We start from the raw sequence: 27,175 nt of genomic DNA, 5'->3' as shown, positions 1-27,175 counted from the left end.
GGTCGTAGGTTCGAATCCTGCCTCGGGCATGGATGTGTGTGATGTCCTTAGGTTAGTTAGGTTTACGTAGTTCTAAGTCTAGGGGACTGATGACCTCAGATGTTAAACCCCATGGTGCTTAGAGCATATGAACGATTTTTTTCCTCCGAGTAGTGCAAGGAAATACACGAACAACACGCAAAGAAAAGCGTTACAGGTTGAAACATTATAGGAAGCCACTTCTCTGTTTCATCGCTGATCACGAACTGCCTGTCGAAAGCGCAGACGATCCACACCTTTGCTCGGTTTAGTTGATTAATGATCTTCTTTGCCTTGATGTCCCCACACAGTGTCCGTCGCCTCTCTGCCGCCTTCCCCCTCAAAGTGTTTGAATATGATGCGAATTCTACAAGGCATATCAATCTACGTCACTGGCTATTGCACACATATTACGTACATTTGGTGTGGCACATTCGATGGGAAAGGCGATGTGGCCGTCTGAAGCGCAAGTGGATGGGCTGACGTTGGTTCTTCCACTGCTGGCAACAATGTTGAATCGTCTGTAATTGGCGGGTGACTAGGATGTGTAGACGAGGCTAGCAAACTGCTCCGAGTGATAACTGGCAGAATGATCCTTAGTTCACCTGTCAGGAAGAGCTGCGTAGACACTGCCGCGAAGTCTACTGTTGTCAGTAGGTAGAAGGTGCTAACTAGACTAGTGGCGATCGTTTTTGTATTGATGTCTGGGACAGTATGTATTGTTTCCACGGAGAGGTCGTTGTCGATTAATTTGACTTTGACTTCATCTGACTGAAAACGGCATACTCTGACTATGTGTGTTCCAGGTTCAGTGGCTCATGATCCATTCTCGTGAGGGATATCCAGATTGTTGTCATCCAGTAGGTTGTTTGTATCTTCTTCTGTGATGAGGACCTAGGATGTATTTAATCTGTTAATGGAGACTGTCATAGGTTGCTGTTGACATCAGTATGGCATTTGTGGCTGTCAAAACCTATTACTTGGAATGATCTATTTTAAGGAGGCTATAAGGCTGTCCATACTGCATCATTTACTTGAAATCCATGAGTCTCTTGTGTGTGAATGGTGTTTGGGCAAGTGCGCAGATGGAGAAGGCACCAATGAATTGTAAATGTGGGTTTCCACCTGTTGCTCCATTGTGGGGAGATCTGAGAGGTTGTGCAGGACTCAGTAACACAATGTTTTGCTGGCAGTGTAAGAGTCTCACAGTAAAGGATCTCTGTGAGCGAGGTGTAGGTCATCCCTGAAGAGCATGCACAAATGTTGCGAAGCATCCATGGAAAAGTTTCAGTCCATGTGCCCTGTGGGACATGAGTGCTGTCTTCATCATGCAGTGCCATCATTCCACCAGGCGATTACTCTGGGGTGGTATGCCACTGTGTGATGGCAGAGGGTGGTGGAGAATGCCGAATCGAATTGGCATACTTGATCCTTGGTGATAAAATTTGGACAATAAAAACGTGGTATCCATTATGAAGACCTTGGCAGTTGCTTCTACCATGATATCTATCAGAGGCACAGCGTCAACCATTGGCAGAAGATATGTGTACGCCTCTGATTCTGATGGAGGTCCCATCAGGTCTAAATGCACATGATGGAAGCGCCCATGTGGTATTTCGAATATTTCAAGGGGAAACCGCATCTATCGAGCCACCTTGCTGTGCTGAAAATCGAGGCACTCACATGTCCATTCACAGCAGATGACTCTGATGTATCTGACTCTAGGCCGCACAAAGCACTCAGTGACAAGCCAGATTGTCAGTCTAACATATGGATGCATGAGATGGTGTCGGTGATCAAAGAGTGATGGCTACATTGATGTGGGTTGGATCAGTCGGATCTTGTGTTGAGACACATCTCGAAGGATACTGACCTCTGACCCTGAGATTCACTGACATGCAATTTTATGGTTGGAAGGAATGTCCATGAGTAGAGTTTGAACTGTCGGTTCCCACTCTTGTTAATCTGTTAATCTTTTGCAATCCAACGTGGAAGAAATTGTCCGTAATCGAGACAGATAGTCAGCTGCAATGTTATCCACTCCGTTAACGTGTTAGATGTCAGATGAATATTGAGCTGTCAGGCCAAGACAGCGGAACTATCTTGGGCTGACCATCTCTGACAAGTGTCATGTGGCATCTACCAGCTGTCTGTGAGGGTAAATAATGACATGACGTCCTCTAAGTCTTCCTGAAATTATCATACGCCTCTTATACTACCAGTAACTCACAGACGAAAGCTGACCATATTTTTGGGATGCTGTTAGTGTCCCGCAGATGAATGTGAAGCGTTGTGTAGCACCTGCCATCTAATGGTGGAGGACTGCCTTAGCCGGATATGTTTCCGATGCGTTAAAGATCCAGTTATTCTCAATTTCTCATACACATATTTAAATTTACGACGTGTGGGTGGGTACGTTGAGGATATCTTTCGGCGTATAAGTCTCTAGATCTCACTTAATATCGTTGGCATTCTCCGAAAATGAGAAGCATATCGACTTGTTCTTCGAACGAATACATGGTTCACATTCGCTTGATTCGACGTTACTAGTCTTACCGTTCCTATTAGTATTGTATTGCGAAACCGTCCAATGGTGTTTACATGTTAGTGGCACGTTAGATGGATACGCCGTATTCCGCGAATATTTACTGTTTGCACGATTTACGAGAGAGAATTGTCAGAGGATGTGCTTCGATAAGTGCCCAAGCGATAAGGAATACCAGTCAATTCATGATCAGAAGATGATACCAATGGTCATCATTGCGAACACCTGTAAATGGAAGTTCATGCCACATTTGTGACCTTGGTTGACCTCCAAAGACCTTACTGTTAAACATCATTGGATTCGTCTCGATAGCCGCTATAAGTACCAAGCTACAGCATACCATAAAAAAAGTTGGCCTTCATATTTCTGACGCGACCCCACAAGAAACCAACGTCATATTATGGCCCCCGTTGTCCTATGCAACATTTTCCCACAAACTTTTCAGCTACTATGATACTTTCGGATAGTTAGAGACTCACCCAGTATTACTAAATGTTTCTCTCTTTGGGTTGAATCACTTAATGCATTCAGGTAATTGTTGATGTTCTCCATAAACGCGAGATCACCAATCCATCTACTTATGCCCAGGAATGCTACCATCTCGTTTCGTAAATTAAGGAATCTCTTCAGAACTGTCGACGTCTTATGCACCTAATTTCAGAGTGATAGGAAACATCGGCATATTCGGCTTCGACATCAACCAAGATTTCGTTATAAGTAAGAGGTCTCAGTATGGGGGACCACAACCTCCATTACATCATTCACTTTAGCTGACTTGGCACGCAATTCCTCTTCATATCAGGTAATGAACAGCAGCTGTCAATGAGGGCCTGACAAATTCCAATTTCTCCCTTATGGAGCTAGTAAGAACACGACGTTCTCCTCGCACTGATGGTGCACCATCTGTTGTGATGCTGACCAGCCGTTTCCACTCCATTTCAAAAGAATCAATTGCCCTATCCGCAGCATCAAAAAATGTCCTCGCCAGTAGAAGCGACCTTACGTGAAATTAAACTGAGAAACTCCTCCGACACTTCAAGCTCGGCGTTTACTCCCTGCACGAAAGTCGCCAGCTTGGCTGTGGACACGGCAGTGGAATCGTAAAGTGCCATGGAAAATGCTATGAACCTGGATGCCCTGTGAGTCAGCTGACGCTGTACATCTGCAACCATATCACAAGTGCGGCGTTCCATTGTGTGGCGAGGAAGTGCGACTTGCTAAGCTTCGACATTTCGGTTGCACGCACAACCTCCGCTGCCTCTACTACTCATTCCTTTGTGTACTCTCCATCACAAAATGGTCTTCCACTCCCTGCGATTCTGAGAGCTATTTTGTAGCTGACTTGTAGCGGTGGCTCCTCGATGTCATTTCCCTCCTGAAGAAACAGATTGTATATATTTAGTCGCTTGTTACGGCAAAATGTAAACCAGACGGTGATTATGTTTCATGTGAATCGATAGCATACTTCTGTTACTGCATTTAAATATTTAAGTACTTATGTAGGGTAGAGAGGGGCTAACTGAATAGGGGAACTGTATGAATAAATGTAAGCCTTTATGCATACGCCGTGACATGAACAGCGATGAAACGCCATTACGTGTGTGACCGTGGTCGTCAAAAGTCTTCTCTTTCCAGTGAACAATTCTATTTAGTTTTGTGATTTCAGAAATTTATTCAAGAATGGTTTAAAGTGTAGAAGGCTAAGTGATTCAGATCTGCCTATTATGCCGTTCCTAAAACTGGGGTTGATATTCGTTAGGAATTTCCTGCAGTGTGTGAGAAATGAAAGACATGTTGTAAGTTGCGGCGTTCCTCCGCCATACTGGTTGGTGTATTGCGGAACAACGTCAAGATGGCGTTTAAATGTATTATGGGCTTATATGAATAACTGAGTGCGGGGCTTTAACAATAAGCTAGTGGAAAACTGATTGAAAATGAGATAAAATGCATTTAAAAAATATTTTCTGTTTAGTAATATCATGCGAATTATATCTTCACTGCTGCAGATGGTGAGTGACGGTGAGGATCTAAAAAAGGAAAAGAGGCAGAATGGAATGGGACAAGGTGTCGAGAAAGGAGGCAGTTGAAGCCGCTGTGAAAGGGGCATCAATATTAGAACCCAGTAATACTTTTGAAGAGCTATTTACGAGTTTGTACCGACGTTATCAAAAGAAAATACGTGAAATTATGGCAATTAGTACTCTTTTAGCAAAGAAATATGCATGTGGTAATTGTGATGGATATCAAAATATATATTTTTTAAGATCTAGAAACCTCTCTAGCCAATAGAATAATATATTAGGCAAAAAGAGGATTTGCACTCACACAGAAAGACGTGTGTATTGCAGCCTCCAAACTAGCTGTCCAGAGCGACAGCAAACATTACAGGAAGGACACAGCGGGAAGAGACTGGTGTAGTTCTTTCTGCAAGGGTTAATGAATATATTGACGTGAAGAAACGAGTGATAGAACAAGAAAGGGCTGGTGCAGTCCTATTCAAGAAGATGGTTACCAAAATTATGAGAAAAGTTTTTGATACCGATTCAGCTGCAGTTTTGACGATGTTGCACCTCTAAATAATTTTTAAGATGAGACGATGGAATGCAAATGTTGATTCTGCCAGCAAAGTGATCAAGTGCTGCACCTGCATATGAAAATAAAGGTATGTGGGTACAACGGCAAAAGTGTTCCACCTAGTGTCGGTGCGTGAGGTCGCAAGCAATTTCACTGTGGACGCTGCAGGTGTTTAATACAAGAATAGGAATATTTCACAAAGGTTAATTTATTTTAATGTGACATTATCATTGTATCATTAGGTCTAATCAGTATTAAACAGAAATTAGGATTGTTTTCAGCTAAAAATCTTTGTACCTTAATCGTTATGTGCCCATAATTAACTTTATTCAAACAGCCCCGACCATTATCCGAATATTCCTATTCAATTGGTTCTTTTGCCAAGTCTAGAGTGCAAATATAATAACACTATGACATAAATTTTTGAGAATATTGTAAAACCTCCTATCACGGATAGCACAGATGTAGCCATAATCTAAAACGAAAATGTAATTAATAACTTCCAAGAAAAAAATTACGTAAGTTGAAATTATTCTTATAGCCTAGCTGTGTCCTACTTTTTTCCTTAAATTGTCGTAATAACTGTGCGCAGCTCGTGGTCGTGCGGTAGCGTACTCGCTTCCCGCGCCCTGGTTCCCGGGTTCGATTCCCGGCGGGGTCAGGGATTTTCTTTGCCTCGTGATGACTGGGTGTTGTGTGACTTCCTTAGGTTAGTCCATAGTGCTGAGAGCCATTTGAACCATAATAGCTATTTTAAAAGATAAATGAACATATGGTCATCTGTGGGCTGTGTTATGAAAAGTTTTTATTTAATTCGTGTGATTAACTAATTTGGACATTTGTCATTATCAGGGACACGCATGTGTGAACTTATGTACATCACATTTTATATTGTCTAAATATCATATTCGTCTTAGACTTACAGGGTCACTCGTTATAATACTTAAATACATGTGGACAGGATGTAAGTCACAATGCTACATCATCACATTTAACACGGTAGTAAGTGTAACTACGAGTACTTGTAAGTGGTTTTTTTCTTCTTTTTTTATGGCCACCTTCATTGCATTCAGCATTCTCTCTCTCTCGATCGTCAGAGGATAAGTGCATCATGTCGTCTTTGTAATGGCGTTCCATTGTATGTTTTTTTTCAGTTCATAATTTTGCGAAGCCGCAATAAGCACTTTGGATGGCCTTCAAACAATACAAAAAAGCACCACAATGTGGCTCCCTCACTTTTATTTTTTTTACAACTTTGTAGACAACACAGTGCTTCTGATACGGAACGTAAATCTAAATTTAACACAGCTTGAACTACCAGTGAATTACTTCACGAGTCATGAGCCTACTGCCTACTTCTAACGGTGTTCTTCCTCTACTTCCTCACCGTTCAGCCCCATTAGCCGATGCGCTCTGAGCGTTAGGCAGGAGTACGGAGCGCTGTTTGGCCAAGCGTGTCACAGAGTGAACAAATCATCAACTGACGGTGTCATCAACTTTTAAATTCATAATTTTACTATTAGACCGGTTCACTACCAACATAGATAAACAAATCTTCGAATACTGTTTCATTTTGTCTTCCGACGTGATAGCACACAACTTTCTTGGAAGTCTTGTTTTATATTCATCCCATTGTTTCTGGTCACCCGATTTGACAGTATATAATGTGTTTCAAGAGGGCGGATAGCGGACAGAGGTTCAGGGCACTCTCTTGTCCTTGGGGTGGTAAAATGCCCAAAACGGCGGAAGAATAAGCAATGATAAACGGCATGAGGGTACAGAAGGCAATAGAATCGACTGCATTACAGTCACACAACGAATATATTCACAGGACATATGGCCTGTACTTGAAAAAGTGTCAAGATGATCTCTCCATTGATACCGGAATAGTCCCACATTCGGATCTCCGGGAGGGGACTTCCAAGGCGGAGGTGACCATAAGAAAAAGATTGAACAAACAACGAAGGGACAGCGTTCTACGAATTGAGACGTGGAATATCAGAAGCCTGAACGTGGTAGGGAAGCTGGAAAATCTGAAACGGGAAATGAAAATGCACAATTAAGATACAGTAGGGGGTCAATGAAGTTCTATGGAAAGAAGAAAAGTATTTCTGGTCACATGAGTATAGGATAACATAAACAGCAGCAGAAAATCGTTTAACGGAAGTAGGATTCGTTGTGAATAGGAACGTAGGACAGACAGTGTGTTACTGTGAATAATTCAGTGATGTGATCGTTCTTATCAGAATCGACAAGAAACCAACACCGACAACGATAGTTCAGGTATGCATGCCGACGTCGCAAGCTGAAGATGAAGAGATAGAGAAACTATATGAGGACGTTGAAAGGGCAGTACAGTACGCAAAGGGAGATGAAAATCCAATAGGCATGAGGAACTGGAATGCAGTTATACGGGAAGGAGTAGAAGCAAAAGTTACAGGAGAACGTGGGCTTGGGTCAAGGAATGAGAGTGGAGAAAGACTAACTGAGTTCAGCAATAAATTTCAACTATTAATAGCGAATACTCTGTTCAAGAATCACAGGAGGCGGAGATGGAAAAGGACTCGTGATACTGGAAGATTTCAGTTAGATTACATCATGAGCAGACAGAGATTAACAAATCACATACTTGATTGTAAGGCGTACCCAGGAACAGGTATAGACTCGGATCACAATACAAGAAGCCATGGGTAACAGAAAAAATACTTCATGTGATCGATGAAAGAAGGAAACAAAAAAGTGCAGGAAAATTCAGGAATACAGAAATACTAATCGCTGAGGAATGGAAAAAAACGAAATGGAACACAGGAAATGCTGAGATGCTAAGACGGAATGGCTGCATGCAAAGTGTGAAGAAATCGAAAAAGAAATGATTTTCGGAAGGACTTCCCTTAGCTTATAGAAAAGTCAAAACAATCTACCGTGAAAATAAAAGCAAGAGCTGTAAAATTAAATGTGCAGTGGGAATTCCACTGTTAAATGCAGCAGAAAGAAAAGAATATATTGAAGGCTTCTATGAGGGGGAAGATTTGTCTGATGAAGGAAAGGCCGGCCGGTGTGGCCGTGCGGTTCTAGGCGTTTCAGTCTGGAACCGCATGACCGCTACGGTCGCAGGTTCGAATCCTGCCTCGGGCACGGATGTTTGTGATGTTCTTAGGTTAGTTAAGTTTAATTAGTTCTAAGTTCTAGGCGACTGATGACCTAAGAAATTAAGTCGCATAGTGCTCAGAGCCATTTGAACCACTTTTTGATGAAGGACAAACAGGAGGCGATTAAGAAGAGATAGGAGATCCAGTATTAGAATCAGAATTTAAGATAGCTTTGAAGGACTAAAGATCAAATAAGGCAGTAGGGATAGATAACAATTCCTCAGAGTTTCTAAAATCGTTGGAGGAAGTGGCAACAAAACAATTATTCACGTTGGTGTATAGAATTTATGAGTCTGGTGACATACCATCTGACTTTCGGAAAAATATCATCCACACAATTAGGAAGACTGAGAGAGCTGACAACTGCGAGAACTATAGCACAATAAGCGTAACAGCTCATACATCCAAGTTTCTGGCAAGAATAATATACAGAAGAAGAGAAAAGGAAATTGAGAATGTGTTGGCTTTAGGAGAGGTAAAGCCACGGAGTGGCAATTCTGATGTTGCGGTTGATAATGGAAGCAAGACTAAAGAAAAATCAAGACACGTTCATGGGATTTGCCGTCCTGGAAAAAGTAATGAGAACTAGCAGAAATCAGAACAGCGACAAACTTAATGCTACGGTCGCAGGTTCGAATACTGCCTTGGGCATGGATGTGTGTGATGTCCTTAGGTTAGTTAGGTTTAGATAGTTCTAAGTTCTAGGGGACTGATGACCTCAGATGTTGATTCCCATAGTGCTCAGGATCATTTGAACCATTTTTGAGTTGCAGAGGACGGCACAAAATAGGAAATCGTGGAGGGCCATATCAAACCAGTCAGGAGATTGAAGACTTTAAAAAAATGTTAAAATAGCAATCCTCTGGATGGATATAATGTATTAGTATTATTCGTGTTTAGCTTTGTTGCCAGGTCTGGTAGGACATATGTAGAACATGAACAGTGTAAGATGTTGAGTGATCACTTTGAAGTAAAAGAGAATGCCGCATACTTGTGTGGGATAGCATTTTCTGCACCTGACGGAGTTTGAAATGCGCCTGATTGTCGGTCTCGATTAGGCTGGCTGGTGGAATAGCGGAAACATCCAGATTTGTGGGCATTTGGCTGTGAAAGTAGCCCAGTGTCAAACTGCATGGGAGTATCAGGCAAGGCATGCTCATTGTCAAGGCTCCAGTCGACTATATCTCACCACAACAAGGGAGCATAGCTGTGTTGCGCCTCAGTCACGTAGGTCGGAGGTTAGCAGCAGCTGGACCAGAAAATTATGTTGGCTACCGTTAGCACCACAACGCAAATGGTTGTAGTTGGACTGGTGCCATGAGCAGGAGGCATGGGCAGCTGATCAAGGGCGTCACGCTGTGTGCAGCTATGACTAGTGGTTCACACTACCATCGATGACCATCGTAGGTAAGTATGGTGGAGAAGACTCCTTTTTGCAGTGTTTTGGAGAGCCATGGCGGTGTTACACGTCGTGTCATAGAGTGTGGCGACATTGGGTCATGGGTGATAGTTTCTGAGGGATCTCTGACAGCAGAGAAGTAAGCCACGCACATCCTGCGTCCAGATCTGTTACCTGTTGCCCATGGTATTGAGATACAATTTCTCAATTTTTCAAAATGACATGTTCGTACACACATGATGTGGGTCTACAGAATATTTCAGGAATGCTATTGTCGGAAGATCTTTGCCTCAGAAATGCTGCGTTATGACGGGGTGTATTGTCATGCTGACGCGCACAGTCATCGTCTAAAACTTTTCCACTCCTGTATCCAGTACACAGTGCCGTAAAATGGGTTGATACCGTTTTGCATTTAGTGTTTTCTTAGGTACAGTAAGGGGACGACACTCAAATACGAAAAACACCACCTCTGTCATACTTCAGTGTTGGCGCTAGACATGATAACCGGTAACGTTCACCAGACATTTGCCAAACCCAAACCTTTCTATCAGATTGTCATTTGGTAAAGCGTGATTCACTCCACTCGCTTCCACCCACAGTCCACTTGCGTTGGTCTTTTCACCACAGTAAGCGTCGGTTAGCAATGACTGCTGAAATGTGTGGCTTATGAGGAACTGCTCGACCCTTCTAACCCCTTCCTTTCAACTCCCTATGCGCAATCGTTGTGCTAGCTGAACTACTTGTAGCGCTTTGCAACTCGTCAGTGATCCCTTCCGTCTATTTCACGTAGTTTCTTACAACTATCCTCTGCAATGATGTGTGGCCCCTCTCCGTCAGTACATGAAAGTCTCCCCAAATGTTCATGACGGATTTGTTACTCGGATGATATCCAATGACCAGTCCGCGCTTCAAACCCCCGATTTCTCCTGACTGACCCATTCTGTTGTTACTGCTTCTATACTAGCAACATGTTACTGCCCACCTTCTTTTAAACTAGACCTCGTGAAATCTAGTGGTCAGTTCTGCATTAATAGGTATGTCCGGATACTTTTGATAAAGCACTCCATCTTCAGGCTGCAAGTGGCCTACCGGGACCATCCGACCGCCGTGTCATCCTCAATGGAGGATGCGGACAGGAGGGGCGTGGAGTCAGCACACCGCTCTCCCGGTCGTTATGATGGTATTCTTGACCGAAGCCGCTACTATTCGGTCGAGTAATTCCTCAGTTGGCATCACGAAGCTGAGTGCACCCCGAAAACTGGCAACAGTCCATGGCGGCCTGGATGGTCACCCATCCAAGTGCCGACCACGCCCGACAGCGCTTAACTTCGGTGATCTCACGGGAACCGGTGTATCAACAGAGGCAAGGCTGTTGTATACTTCTGATAGGGAACTATGTTTGTAAGAGCAGGGAATTAGGCAACTACAACCGTTTGGCCGTTTGGCAGTCTGGAACCGCGCGACCGCTACGGTCGCAGGTTCGAATCCTGCCTCGGGCATGAATGTGTGTGATGTCCTTAGGTTAGTTAGATTTAAGTAGTTCAAAGTTCTAGGGGACTGATGACCTTAGAAGTTAAGTCCCCTAGTGCTCAGAGCCATTTGAACCATTTGAATCAACCGTTTGGGTGTTCCAGGATGAACGAAAACCAACAAAATCTGTTCGTTCGCGAAGCACGGCGACGAAAACGAATCGTTGTTTCTCTGATAACAAGAGTATTACGTCAACTACGGTGTCCTGATCCCATGCCATTCCATACCATATCCGATTTTTTAGTTTATCGATCGACTGCGGAGGACCTCCGTTACAGCTTGCGTTCAGAAGTGTAAACAACAGTGCCATTGGTCTGGGAACAGTGGAAGGAGATGGTTTCGTGAAGGATGCTTAACGTTGCTCGGTTTTAACATTTACCTGACGAGTAAGGCTAAAGGATGTCTACAGACGATCTCATTGTGTTGTCTAAACAGAGTCAAGGTATACTGTCTGATGATATTGGGGCTGTCTCTCGTGGTTTCGGCTCGGACCAAAAGTTCTGTATGATGGTGAAATGAACAAAGGTATTGTGAATACATTTGGGACAAAAACTGGCATCCTATGTTGTGGAATACGGCCATTTCTGCGTCAGCATCACAGTTTTCTATACAAGGATCACTACACTAATTTCAGTAAGTGCTATGCTTGGATTTCGTGAAGTCGTTAGCGCAAAGATTCGCCGAATGCGTCCATATGTACCCAATGATTTGACAATTAATGTTCACTGTTGTTCCGCAAGAATGGAAATTAATACAAAGCTTTCTCCGAAGATTAGACACTATAATACTGTTGAGTACATAGGTTGGTTGGTTTGGGGGATTCAAGGGACCAGACTGCGACGGTCATCGGTCCCTGTTGTGTACATAGTTCCGCGTAGTTCCCACTAGAGCGCGCCCCGCTAAGCACAGCAGCGCAAGCGCAGCGCTCGTCCGTCTCCGCACTACGAGATGGCGCTGTCATAGAGACGGACCAAATTCTGCTTCCGCCGATCCGCGTATTAATATGTAACGCAGCCAATGAGATTGCTGCTAACGTAGAACCTTTTCTCCTCGCGGATCACACTCGCGCAGTGATACCTGAACGCGCTAGGTATTATAAGGTGCGTACAGCCCTCCGTCTAGTCATTCTACATTAGTCTGCATTAATCTACAGTCAAGTTTCAGTCTGCGCCTAATAAGATTATCATATTCCTGTACATGGCCATGAAAAGAAGTGAATAGACACTTTGTCAAGTATCAGAGATATGTGAGAATAAGATTAACGTACCACGACCAAAGGAAGTTCAGATTGTCAATTGTAAATAGCGTCCAGAACTAAGTTAAGTTATTTTTATGCTTTTTGTTATTTTAATAAAGGTGTGTGAAAATTAATCAAGTTCTGTTTAAAGTTGGTCACCGTCAATCTGCTACTCTAAGCGTGCAAATGGCATTTCTATCGTTTGACCTAACGGCAGAAGATAAACACGCCACGATAAGGCCACGAGACATATTGCTGACTCTCGCCTACTTCGCTAGAGCGAAAAGTAAAATAATCTGATGGTGTGTGTACCGAAGGTCTTACGGTATGCACACCACAAATATCAAAATAAATCCCATACACTAACAGATATATGGATAACCTCGGACGAATATACGGGCTACACTTTGTGATGCAACTTACATAGAATTTTGAAATATTAGTGCTGCGCTTTGTCTAAGTCCGTTGCCTCTCGGTCTGTTTCAGCTCCTCAACGCGGGATACTCATACTACGCTGTGCTTCGCAACTACAACAGCCGTTAACAGTGTCTAACAGCACCAATATTTTCTCTCTGCCTGACAACACAAGCAAAGCGAGTCATCGTTGGGACAACAAGCTTCACTACAGTGCCACAAATCTACTGTTTTGGGCCTGTAATTTTAGTCTAAGAAACTCTAGATATATATACACCATGAATGATGTTCCATAAAACGACAATTTCATGTATGACTGTCACCCTTTATGCTCAAATGCATGAACCAGCCTTTAGGTTGCTTTAAAATGATATCAGAGCAAACATTCCCAGAATATTATAAAGTTTATCAATAAATTTTATGTGTGTTAAAAACTTGCAAATAAGGAGTCTAGTGTAACCTAGCCCAAACAAAAAGCATTATTTTTCTTTGCATAACATCATATAGCCTTAAGGGGAAACAACTGTACATGATGCACTCTTAGTGCTGTTATGTTTCAATCAACCTGCTGTCTCTGATGAAGTATGCATCAAGTAATACATGAAAAAAAAAATTTCTTCTGTCCTTTCTCTCCTTGTTTAATGACCTGAATGCAGTTGCATCTATAGTTAATTTGGGTCAGAGGATTACTACCTGCTCGTTGTATCCACCACCACAAGATGTGGTGGTCCTCACAGAACTTAAAGAATAACCCATCCCAATGGCCGTTTCTTTTACTGGGGGTTTTCAGTGCGCTCTCTGTATCCACTTGCCTGAATGAAGCAATACTTCAAAGGAAGCCACCAATATGGATCGTCAACAGAGCTAACTGGACACTGTTCAACCAGCTAGAGGTGTTTGAAGATAGAGGCAGCGTTCAGGAAGTGGTGGAGCACCTTATACATTGCCGCAGCTACAGGTATAAACAATATAACGTTTATGGTGAGGAGTCCTGAACAGTCCTCCTTACTCGTGGACGATTTTGCAGTAATCAACTGCTTCTTCGATACTGCAACGACGACTCCTCAGTTGCTACTTAACCGTGCAGAGTTAGAGAAGTGGGATGCAGAAACGGTCTGCAATTTTGTGCTGATAAGTTTGTGTGTTCGTTTTAATCATTCTAGTCTGATTTCTAATTTTCCCTATTTGCATATGATGGGCACCATTCTCAATTTTAAGGACTTGGTGAAGTTTCTGGGCCTCATTTTTGCCTTCATACCATAGCGGTTGCCACACCCAGAAAGCACTGTACATCTTAATGTGCCTTAGCTGCAGGTGTTGTGGAGCGGACAGAATGCCCCTGCTCCAGTTTTCTAGAGCTTACGTTAGACTGGCTAGACTATAGTTTCACAGCGCATGGTTCAGCAAGATCTTATGCGAAGATCGCTGACGCTGTCCACCATGAGGGGGACAGGCTGTCAGCGGATGCTTACGGGTTCAGCCTCATACCCAGTCTCTGTGCTGAGGCTGTAGAACCCTCTCTCATCATGCGCTGAAAACTTCTCGTCGTACATCAGGCATGTAAGTTTCTCTCTGCTTTCAATTCACGAGCATATCATACTCCTCCTTGTCCAGCTGTGGAACGCCTTTTCTGTTGTCATCCTCGAGCAACAAGGCTGTTTGGCATTCGTGTGAAGTACGTGCTGTAGTCACTTGGTGTAGGCAAGTACAGCCTCAAAGACAAGGTTTTAATCGACTGCCATCCTGGTTACTGCAGAGGCCTAGAGTAATTTTAGATTGAATGCAGTACAGGGCATCTGTTTTTAATGTTCAGAAGAGGATGCAATCCTGCATCTGTTTTTAATACATTATTTTATTATGTTTAAACAGAACACCGCAACTATATAGCTGTATTTATGGATTGCCCAAAACAATGGAACTCCGTTAGTTGGTCTGTTGTTTCCCATGATCATATCCTCAAGGTCTGACTGCCCCAGGACTTTACTGTCTTCGATGTGGAAGCGATTTCTCTTTTTTGGGTGCCAGGGCCCATGGATATTAAGGAGAATGAAATGGCAGGTGAGATGATCCACAGGTATTTCGGTGTGCCATCCTCCTACAAACTATCGCCTCACTGTTGAGATACAGGGCCATATGTCGATTGGAAGAACGGTAGCTGAAAGTGATAAGCAGTTAACTGCGTTATTGTGAAGTGCACAACACAGCCACGCTGTACCTCCTTCCAGCCACCCAGACCAAATGTCATCTTTCCCATTCGTCTTCATACTGGACACAGCCCTATGACGCATGGTTACTCGTTTCAGCGAGATGACCCACCAATGTGCGGTGTTTGGGGCGTGCATATCACGGTGCCCCACATTTCAGTAGACTGTTTTGTATTCAGACAAGAGAGCAGCGGCTCACTTTTTTTGTGAAATCTTATGGGACTTAACTGCTAAGGTCATCAGGCCCTGAGGTTACACACTACTTAACCTAAATTATCCTAAGGGCAAACACACACACACCCAAGCCCGAGGGAGGACTCGAACCTCCGCCGGGAACAGCCGCACAGTCCATGACTGCAGCGCCCAGGACCGCTCGGCTAATCCCGCGTGGCAGCGGCTCATTTGTCCACCGCTTTGCCTCCTTTTTAAATGACAGTAATACGAGTGTGGGGCGTCTTTAAAGGTGCTGTGCAATGTCTGCTTTGTTCCCTAAGATTTTAGGGCGACGTTTTTAATGTGTTATCAGTGAGGTTGGCTCACCTGTGTTTCTCGTAAGTGATCAACCAGCCACATGTTCCTGTGCGTCCGTTTTAGTTTCCTCTCGACTTACTTGTGTTTTAATTGACAATGTTAGACCGTCAGGTCATTTTAGCGCTCTCGTAACGACGTCAGCTAGTGTGATCTAATGGGTGGTCATGCGTGACATATGGAGAAAGTGAGTGCAATTTTATGTCAGATATCTTTTTATTTCTTTTATCGCGTTTCAACTAATTTTCATATTGTTGCCGATAAAATGGTTATTGATCGTACCTAGCACACAAACGTAGAAACACACACTCACACACACACACACACACACACACACACACACACACACATATATATATATATATATATATATATATATATATATATATATATATATATATATCTGGCCATGAACTCGTCACTTGATTTTCTTCCCTTAATTCAAGCAGCTGTTTTTAACAACTGCAATGTTATGAATAATGAAGCATCTTGACACTGCAGCATTCAGCAAAATACAAGAACGAATCAAATGAAAATATTACATTCGTAAGAAGAATCCGAAACTTCGTTCCATTATCTCGTATTCTTAGAATTAAGGTAAACAATTCCTGTGCTGATAAGAATGACGATGTATTGACGCTGTCGTAGTACTTGTGTAAAGACGACTGTACGACAAGGAAATTGCAACATTGCACTATCGAGTTGTAAAAACAATATGTTAAAAATTTTTTGTATCACACTGGATCATGATAATTCAATATGATGATGCTTGTCTGTGGGAGCAGCAATATAATGACAAGTAAGAAGATCTCTAGCCCGCCCGGTTAGCCGTGCGGTCCAACGGATTGCTTTTCGGGCGGGAATGCGTACCGGTCCCCGGCACGAATCCGCCCTGCGGATTAGTGTCTAGGTCCGCTGCCGGCCAGTCTGTGGATGGTTTTTAAGACGGGTTTTCATCTGCCTCGGCGAATGCCGGCTGATTCCTCTTATTCCACCTTAGTTACACTATGTCGGCGACTGTTGCGTAAACACTTTCTCCACGTACGCGTATACCATAATTACTCTACCGAGCAAACATTGGGTTTACACTCGTCTCGTGTGAGTCGTTCCCGGGGAGGGGCTGGGGGAGGGGGGGAGGTCCACTGGTGGCCGAACCGCACAATAACCCTGGGTTCGTTGTGGGGCGGCGGTGGGGTGTGTGGACCGCTGTAGCCTGTTGTGGGACTGTGAACCACTGAGGGCTACGGCAGGGACGAAGCCTCCCTGCCGTTTCTAGATCTCCTGTTCCATTTAATGCAATACAAGAAGATCTCTAATGACAGGCGTTTCTTGTCCAGTACAGCATACCTACATTAAATTGCAGCACGAGGAAGGATAGCAATTACTGACATTTACCTATTATCCTTATAGGATATGTTGGGAAAAACACATGACTGAATTTATAGGTAATTTTCCAGTATGTGAGATATTGAAACTAGTTCACAGAACTGCCACATCTAGCAGCAACAGCACCTCTGACCTTGCTGTGGCTCAAGTCGTGCTGAGTGTAGTTGGCACATACCAATGTGTCATTAACTGCTATTTCAGCTCTGGACCTTAGTTCATCAGTCGTAATGGCCAGTGACTAGGCAACCCGTGATCATTTGTCTTCAATGGGTGAGAATGTGGAGCACATATTAGCCAGGGCTACAGCCAAACACCTTCTGTATCGAGGTAGGTCTGTCCAACATCAACAACATGTGGGCATGTATTATGTTGTCACTGAAAGGTAACATCACGGTGACCACGAAGATAAGGGACTGCCACGGGCGTTGTAAATGTATCACTGCTATCCAAATTCCAGCTATCTGAGGCAAAGCACTCCGTAGGATCACTTCAGGTGCTGGGCCGTATGAAGATGACGAATACAACCACGCATCTTTCGCTTACCTCGGAGCTTTCACGGACGAATACATCAATCAACACACTGTATGCAGAGCAGGGAGTCGTCTGAAAAAAGGACCTGGCACCACTCCTGCTCCGTTGGTGTCGTTGGCTGTACCACAGTCAGTGAGCCTATCTGTTGTTGCATCAAGGGAAGTCACAGCAAAGATCGCCTCTTGGCTGCTAGTCCTCCAGAGGATGTCGCACTATACATGACGCTCTTGGTGTAAACAAGTCTGAACGTGGTTGCATGAGCCAGTACCGGCAAACGAGCGATTTGTCTCTCCTCTCAGGCACTAGTCACGTGGGGCCATTGAGATGGTGTTTTGTTTGACTCTCCTGAATCCATAGCTTCCACGTTCACATTAGAGTCGTGGGAGCCCGATCAGCTCAAGTAGTAGTATTATGAAAGCTCGATAGACCAAAATCTCATCACTGTCGAATTCTGACACTTGCTCGTAGAGATTTCTTCTTCTAACTAGAGCCAAAACGCCATCATCTCATAAACAACCAACATTCAGATATGGTCTCTGAGTGAGAAACCTTTTGTATAACTGTCCGTTATATAAAGATTGTGGGGACAGTGTTTCTCGTACCAGCTTTTGTAGGGGAGCTGAAAAACTAATTATTTTCATATTCAAGCGTGTAGTACACCTCATGCCTGTTTGACGATGGCTGCATGCCGACTTCGTGTTGTTGCAATTTTAGTTCACAGCAACATATTTACGTTAGCCACTGACATAATCTGAAAAGCCATAAAAATTTGCAGAAAATCTTCACGCATCCTCTATGTGTACCGATATATGGGTAAGACATTTCCTTTGCAAACTAGTCGAAAAAAGAAAAACACTGAAAGAACAGCAAACAGAAAGAAGTGATACTGCTCAGTTAGTTTCATTCTTAAAAAACAATCATATTCTTAACAACATGCGAGACACTAGAAGTTTGTTACATCTCACTTGCAGTATCTGTGCATGAGAAGTAGCAAAAATAGAGACTACAGCACTGAAAGCGTAACAGAGGTGGTTGTAATGGAGACTGTCAAGGTTTTTCCTTTCTTTGTTTTCGTGAAAGATTATCTTGGTAGCATGTACGAACTTAAAAAAGAAAAAAAACCCTCAAAGTGCTAGACGGTTAGACACCGCAAGGTACTCTTTGGCTTCGCTGTGCATCTGAACTGCGCAAGACGAAAGATGCTGTAGAGATGTGGAGAGATGTTTGCTCTGTGGGGAGCTTTGTTAACTTTTAATGTTAATGATAATAACAATAATTCTTCCAAATCCCAGTAACATTGTCACGAGAATTATTCCTGCCACAAGAAGCGATATTATGTAACCCTATAGTAAGAGCTGATTTTATAGGTCGTTGGGTTAGCACCCCAAGCAAGTATTAACTTACCGATGTGTCACAGAATGGGGTTAAGCCACAAGACTCGAATTCGCGTTCAGATCCGTTTCGTGCATCCTAAGCTATATTTGACTAATTTCCATGAGGCATCAAAGGCAGAAGTCGGTATATTTCCTCTCAGAAAAACGCGGCCAACGACTTTCAATGTCTTGATCCAATCAGGTGCCCCACGTCTAGTAAATTCACCGTCTATTAGACGATAAAATCCAGTCGGCCTCCATTCAGGAGGAGTGATGTTCAAATTATACCCTGCCGTTATGATTCATGTTTTTGGTTGTGTCCCTGAACCACTTCTGGCAATTTCCGGGATGTTTCCTTACCATGTTATGGTTACCGGCATTCCTAATTCATTTCCTAGCTATGTGACTAATCCCATAGAAGTCGATGAGACGCTCATCTGGAGCTTCCTTCCTCATATTGCAAGCATCGATTGCAGAGACACATGAGGTGTCGAAGTCTTGTTCGTGCTGTGCTATGTTAGTCAAGTGCTCACTTCCAGAATTCTTCGCAGGTGCTACCACGAGACTGCTATTATGAGTCCAGGGTGAGTGGAAAAGCATTTCATAACTTTGGAATGATACGGAAATTTATTTAGATAACTTACAGAAGTCGTAAATGCGCCATTTTGTAGCAAAAAGTTGACTCATGTACTACATAAGATTCCCATTCCGCCACCAGGAGCGCCAGCGTAGTACACAGTTAAAATGGCTTCTTTCATTGGTAGTACCTGAATAAGCTTTAAAACTTTTTAATTCCATAGATCGATGAAGATGACCGAGATGGGATGGTTTACTAACAGGGGTGAAATTCGAGGTTTCCTCAATAATCGCTCCCCAGGTCGGTGGATTGGACGTGAAAGGCCACTAGCATGTGCAATGTCGCTCTCCAGATTAGACACCACCGGATCTCTTTGTCCGGGGGTTTCATTAAAGACCGTGTATATGTTTCACCCCTACTAAACAATTTAGACAACCATAAAAATCGAATCTACACTGCCATTGCACAAAAAAATCCAATTTTCTGCAACGAGTGTGGGAAGAGCTTTATTACCAGTGGGATATTTGCTGCATCACAAGTCGTAGTCACATCGTAACAAAATGACACTTGACACTTATGTGATACTTGGGGTTATTTGCTACAAAATGACACATCTACGGATTCTGTAAGGTACCTCAACAAATTTATTCATCATTTCAAATTTGTAAAGTTCTTTCTGAGGCACCTGTATTTCCGTCTAGCATGGTTGTCATTATTGACCTGCTGCTAGCGAGAGTGTATACTTTTCTGTTTTCTATACAGAGCGTCTCGAACCTTCAGCACAAAAGCTAAACTGGTGATAGAGAATCCTAAACTATTTTGAGATAAAGAACCAATGATAAAATAAAGTCCCAGGTGTTACGAGGTCTAGAATGAGATTGCACATGGGATATGAGTTTGTAAACTTTCAGCAGTTGCTATGACATTATACTGTTGCTATAACTTGTAAGTAATTTACGCCAACAAAAACTAAATATTGACTTTTGACAGCTAGTTATCCCAGAGCATTGACATTAGGCTCCTCGATCTTGTGTATGATATCGATACCATTTCAAGAAAGACATCGTTCCACAAGTCTATGTTTTAAAATTGTACTTTGTAAAGCATTACTAATTTCCAGCTTAGCTCATTTTCGAGTGCATCTATGGCATCTACATCATCCTCGTCTGTTGAAAATCGCATGCCATGCGTGATTCTACATACCACGGTCGTGCATGATCTCGCGATGGATCCCCACAAATCACACCTGCACACAATTGTTTATCGTACTGTCAAGTGTACAAGTGTATCCAGAAGAAATTCATCATGTTAGCTAACAGTGCCTAAGTAAGTCAATAATATCTATGAAAGTAGGCACCCAAATCAACACGACTTCCTTACGCGACTGCACAATTGCAATTGGCAGCAAGTAGCTGCTGCATCTGCCTCGATACTGACAATATAAAAGTGGTGTGTTGGACCCTACGAGTACTGCAATAAAGAGTGCTTTCACAAAATTCAAACGATTTTCATTATTTCTCCAACAGTGTCAAAATATATTTTCATGAACTAACACTGACAGGAAAAGTTTAGGTAAAAAATTTTAACTGATTTCCTTACAAGCTGAATTTTTGGTTGTACAAGATTATGAGGTTACAACAAATCAACATAAAAACAAACTAAAATTAGATTAAGAGGGATAGAATGCTCCCTCATGTCCTGATTGTACTATCGTTGTGTAGTTGGTACACTGTAACAAGTCCTCAACTTCTTTCTGATTAGTATGCACATCTGTGCTGTACTCGAGTTGCGTGTGTGCTATGAATGTGTTTGTTTTGAGCAATTCTGTTTCAATAACTGTATAGAACTGGATTACACCCCTGCTTCTTTTGTTTAGAAAAAGATCTTCATAATGCGGTCAGCAATGTAAGCTCTAGAAACGGAAGTCCTCTTTCACTTTTTACTCACATACTCGCCGCTCGTCCCAGTCTCGAATTGGGCTGAAAACTATAACAGTCATACGACAGCTAGATACGCTATCTTTGAGTAACCTTATACGAGGTGCATTCAAGTTCTAAGGCCTCCGATTTTCTTTCTCCGGACTGGAAAGAGGTAGAAACATGCGCATTGTTTTAAAATGAGGCCGCGTTCATTGTCAATACGTCCCAGAGATGGCAGCACCGTACGATAGATGGAATATTACCGCCAGCGGCGAGAATGAGAACTGTTTTAAATACTTAAAATGGCGACGTTTTTCTTACTTGAACAGCGTGCAATCATTCGTCTTCTGAATTTGCGTGGTGTGAAACCAATTGAAATTCATCGACAGTTGAAGGAGACATGTGGTGATGGAGTTATGGATGTGTCGAAAGTGCGTTCGTGGGTGCGACAGTTTAATGAAGGCAGAACATTGTGTGACAACAAACCGAAACAACCTCAGGCTCTCACAAGCCGGTATGACGACATGATCGAGAAAGTGGAGAGAATTGTTTTGGGGGATCACCGAATGACTGTTGAACAGATCGCCTCTAGAGTTGGCATTTCTGTGGATTGTGTGCACACAATCCTGCACGACGACCTGAAAATGCGAAAAGTGTCATCCAGATGGGTGCCACGAATACTGACGAACGACCACATGGCTGCCCGTGTGGCATGTTGCCAAGCAATGCTGACGCACAATGACAGCATGAATGGGACTTTCTTTTCGCCGGTTGTGACAATGGATGAGACGTGGATGCCATTTTTCAATCCAGAAAGAAAGCGCCAATCAGCTCATTGGAAGCACACAGATTCAGCGCCACCAAAAAAAATTCGGGTAACCGCCAGTGCTGAAAAAATGATGGTGTCCATGTTCTGGGAGAGCGAGGGCGTAATCCTTACCCATTGCGTTCCAGAGGCCACTACGGTAACAGGTGCATCCTACAAAAATGTTTTGAAGAACAAATTCCTATCTGCACTGCAACAAAAACGTCTGGGAAGGGCTGCGCCTGTGCTGTTTCACCAAGACAACGCACCCGCACATCGAGCTAACGTTATGCAATAGTTTCTTCGTGATAACAGCTTTGAAGTGATTCCTCATGCTCCCTACTCACCTGACGATGCAGAACTTCGGAATGAAAATGACAACAACAAGAACTTAACAGAAGAAGACGAATGATGAAAATGTTCTCGAAACCAAACGAAGGTGCTATCAACGTATCAGTAGTGGGGTTGACTGATGACGCCTCTAAGGCTTGTTACTTCTATGGGATTCCTAGTAGTACACTAAAGTCAGATTTCAGAAGATATCAAGACAAGTTCCACCATAACTTTATAGTGAAGACATGGTACCAATTCTGAAACCGTTTACTTTGGAGTCCTCAGATATATTTCCTTCTTCGAGTAGTTGGCTTTTACGCGACAACAAAGGAAAGTCAACTGTATTATCGATCTCCAGTTCACCTGTTCCGAGAAACAACGCTTCTTGGTCATAAATTAGAAAGCATAATTTCAAGATGTTTCATTAATTAGCGTAAAAGATTGATGTAGCTGTGCAGAGGGACGCTGTATTTATAAACAGCTTGTAATTACACGTAAAGTTAAGTTCGTCTTGTTAACGATTAACTCGTGAATTTTCTCGTTGCGGTGTGGGTAGTAAGATCTGTACCGAGAGGTATATTCCCTTTGAGTATGAGCTCATAATGAAGCTTCGAGCAGCACAACGCGTCATCACAACGTATCACTTATGTATTGTCGAATATAATTCTAGTTATGGAATTACATAGCAGTTTACATCCAACAGATGTTATAGGTTGTGTACATACGTAGGCGGGGTATAAGACAACTTCCGTCGGTGCAGTCACTTTGATTAACAAGATTCTGCTGACTTGTTTCCGGATTCTGTTTATGGGGCACCGATTTTAGCAAAACCGTTGGTAAACGGTACAGGAAAATTATCTGTATTTGTATTGATCGACCGCTTTTCGTTACAAGAAAAGTGGAGAAGAACACATCCAAAGAGTAGGACCCACTCCTCATTTGTCTATCAAGTGGACGTGTGAGCGGAATAGAGCTTAAATCTAAATGCAAGGCTTCCCTCTAGGACAGTACAATGACTTACAATGAAGGCTATGTATGATATGTTTGAAGTAAAACATCTAGAGAGACTTTCGGTAAGCGCTGTCATATATTCCCCGTAGAGGAGAAGAAGAGGTTTTCTTCTAAGCGATTGTCAAGTGTGACTACATGGCACTTGATTACGTTAGTCAAGAAGACTGAAAGAACATTGTCAAATCGGCGTTTTTAAAATAATTTCGCTTTGCGCTAGGCTTAAAAAACAGAGTTTACGTTTAGCTTACGTGTTTTGATGTTTTAAGAGTCTTAAATGATATTTATTCTGGAATATTATCAGAGAAGTGTAGAAATGTAACAAATAAACTCTTTTACGTTATGTGCATCTTCATTTTCTCCTGGCGCAATGACTGCTCCATTAAATTTCTGCTATGCAGCCACATGAATTCAGCTGAATTTGTGATGCTGCACACCTAAACTTTAATGAAGCTGTTTTACATGAATTTAGCATCCACTCAGGAAACTATATGAAGCCGCTATTGAGTTTAAAAAAATAACAATTTCAGAGCAAAAAATATGATTTTAGTTGAGAATATCAGTATCAAAAACAACGAGAAATAGTAGCTTCGGAATTTTTTAGAAATTAATCGTTAAGTGGGCTTATATCCATGCACTATAAACACCTTGCTTCTTAAATGACGAGTGTTGTAATAAACATGTCCAAAAATGAGAATAGCAGCTGTTACAGTAGTCACAACGGATGTCACACAATTCAACCTCATGACAAAATTCAGAACTGCGCCAGAAGGCCGCCACGGGCAATTCAGCCGGCGGGAAGCAGTCCCCATGTTACTTGCACGTCGAATTCACTACGTGTATCTCTCCGCACTTCAGCAACTATAAAATGCGACTCATCATCGTAGATGTTGCACTGAGTTAAGTCACAAGTACACTACTGGCCATTAAAATTGCCACACCAAAAAGAAATGTAGATGACGAACGGGTATTCATTGGACAAATATATTACACTAGAACTGACATGTGATTACATTTTCACGCAATTTGGGTGCATAGATCAAGAGAAATCAGTGCCCAGAACAAACACCTTTGGTCGTAATAACGGCCTTGATACGCCTGGGCATTGAGTCAAACAGAGCTTGGATGGCGTGTGCAGGCACAGCTGCCCATGCAGCATCAACACGATACCACACTACATCAAGAGTAGTGACTGGCCTATTGTCACGAGCCAGTTGCTCGGCCACCACTGACCAGACGTTTTCAGTTGGTGAGAGATCTGGAGAATGTGCTGGCCAGGGCAGCAGTCGAACATTTTCTCTATCCACAAAGGCCCTTACAGGACCTGCAACACGCGGTCGTGCATTATACTGCTGAAATGTAGAGTTTCGCAGGGATAGAATGAAGGGTAGAGCCACGGGTCGTAACACATCTGGAATGTAACATCCACTGCGAGCAAGAGGTGACCGAGACGTGTAACCAATGGTGCCCCATTGGTGATACGCCAGTATGGCGATGACGAATGCACGCTTCCAATGTGCGTTCACCGCGATGTCGCCAAACACGGATGCGACGATCATGATGCTGTAAACAGAACCCGGATTCATCCGAAAAAATGACGTTTTGCCATTCGTGCACCCAGGTTCGTCGTTGAGTACACCAACGCAGGCGCTCCTGTCTGTGATGCAGCGTCAAGGGTCTCGGAGCTGATAGTCCATGCTGCTGCAAACGTCGTCGAACTGTTCGTCCAGATGGTTGTTTTCTTACAAACATCTCCATCTGTTGACTCAGGGATCGAGATGTGGCTGCACGATCAGTTACAGCCATGTCGTATCGAGTGTTAATGATACAAGGCCGTTGGGATCCAGCACGGCACTCCGTATTACCCTCCTGAACCCAACGATTCCTTCCTGCTAACAGTCATTGGATCTCGACCAACGCGAGCAGAAATGTCGCGATACGATAAACCGCAATCGGGATAGGCTACAATCCGACCTTTATCAAAGTCGGAACCGTGATGGTACGCATTTCTCCTTGTTACACGAGGGATCACAACAACCTTTCACTAGGCAACGCCAGTCAACTGCTGTTTGTGTATGAGAAATCGGTTGGAAACTTTCCTCATGTCAGCACGTTGTATGTGTCGCCACCGGCGCCAACCTTGTGTAAATGCTCTGAAAAGCTAATCATTTACATACCACAGCATCTTCTTCCTGTCGGTTACATTTCGTGTCAGTAGCACGTCATCTTCGTGGTGTAGCAATTTTAAAGGCCTGTAGTGTAACATCTAACAGACAATGTCGGTACATTAGGTTGGTGCATACTTGCATAACAATTTTTGTTTTTCATGTTGTTGTTTTGGTAGTACAGGGTTATTTATCGGTGTCATTTTGCGGTTCACTGTTGCTATTTGAGTTTACATATTGTCATTTTGTCACTTGGAGATTGTGAGTGGAACTGTGGACTTTAGAAAATGGAGTGCCAAGTGGAGAAATCGAGACTTGGCTGACATTCTTCTGATTGAGTTCAGTAGTGGGATGACAACAGCTGAGGCATCCAGAAACGTTTTAGATGTGTATGTGGATGATGCCATTCGATGGGGCACTGCAAGAAAACGGTTTTCTCGTTTTAAGAAAGATCGTTTTGACATTAGTCACCATCCACATTCAGGAAGACTTTTGGCGTTTGACGAAGGTCGTTTAAAAGCATTAATTCACAATGATTCATCTCACTGTACTCAAGAACTGACAGATATGATGAACCTTTCTCATTCCACTATCGTAAGACATTTAGATGCAATGGAGAAGGTTCAAAAGTCGGTTGCCGCATGCTCTGAGGTAATGTCACAAAAATCTGCAGATAGCCATATGTGTATCTCTGCTTGCTCACCTTGAAGTGGCTCACGAACAACACCGATCATTCCTATCCTGTATCCTTACTGATGATGAGAAATGGTGTCTTCACGCTAACCTAAGAAGAAGAAAGGAATGGCTGAGCCTAAACAAAGCGACAACCCCCCATGCAAAGACCTGTGCCCGTCCACAAAAGGTAATGTTATGCAACTGGTGGAACAACGATGGTCTGCTGTTCTAAGAATTTTTTGCCGTAGGTGTAACCATCACTGCTGACATTTATTGTCAGACGTCATGCAGGCGAAATCCAGGAACAACCATCAGGAAGACTACTTGCAGTGAAGCTACTCCACGATAACACCCGCAAGCATTCTGATAGACTGACAAAAACGCCATACGTGAGTCGAGTTGGGAAGTCATTCTGCACCCATCTTATTCACCTTATCAGATTTTCACCTTGTCGACTCTCCATGGAACACCCTTCAAGGAATCTCCTTTTCGGATGAAAATGCGCTCCCATCATGGCTCGACGAGTTCTTCACCTCAAAATCACGCGAATGCTGCAGTCGCGGAATTCGCGGAGTTACGCCAGCGTTGGAAGACTATTGTCAATGATGAAGGAGAAAATAATATTGATGATTAAAGTCTCTCTTATGTATCCTTGTTGTATTTATTAAACTTACTGTGGTCATCGGTCCCTAGGCTTACACGTTACTTAATCTAATTTAAACTAACTTAGGCTAAGGATAACACACACACCCATGCCCGAGGCTGGACTCGAACCTCCGACGGGGATAGCCGCTCAAATCGTGGC

At 43.1% G+C, this 27,175-nt stretch overlaps 1 protein-coding gene across 1 annotated transcript in view; it reads left to right on the top strand.

Annotated features, from left to right (window-relative positions):
* LOC126267058 (odorant receptor Or2-like) overlaps positions 1-13,056 on the top strand; it is a 50,571-nt gene extending 37,515 nt beyond the window's left edge. The window contains exon 5 of the mRNA XM_049971897.1: positions 12,939-13,056. Coding sequence (XP_049827854.1) covers positions 12,939-12,995 — 57 coding nt within the window. The 3' untranslated portion in view covers positions 12,996-13,056. The remainder of the gene's footprint in view (positions 1-12,938) is intronic.
* Positions 13,057-27,175: the final 14,119 nt, after the last annotated feature.

This window comes from Schistocerca gregaria, chromosome 4, assembly GCF_023897955.1.
Source record: "Schistocerca gregaria isolate iqSchGreg1 chromosome 4, iqSchGreg1.2, whole genome shotgun sequence".
In the NCBI taxonomy this organism is placed as follows: Eukaryota; Metazoa; Arthropoda; class Insecta; order Orthoptera; family Acrididae; genus Schistocerca; species Schistocerca gregaria.
Note: the sequence above shows the minus strand (reverse complement) of the source record. Positions and strands in the feature narration are given on the sequence as shown.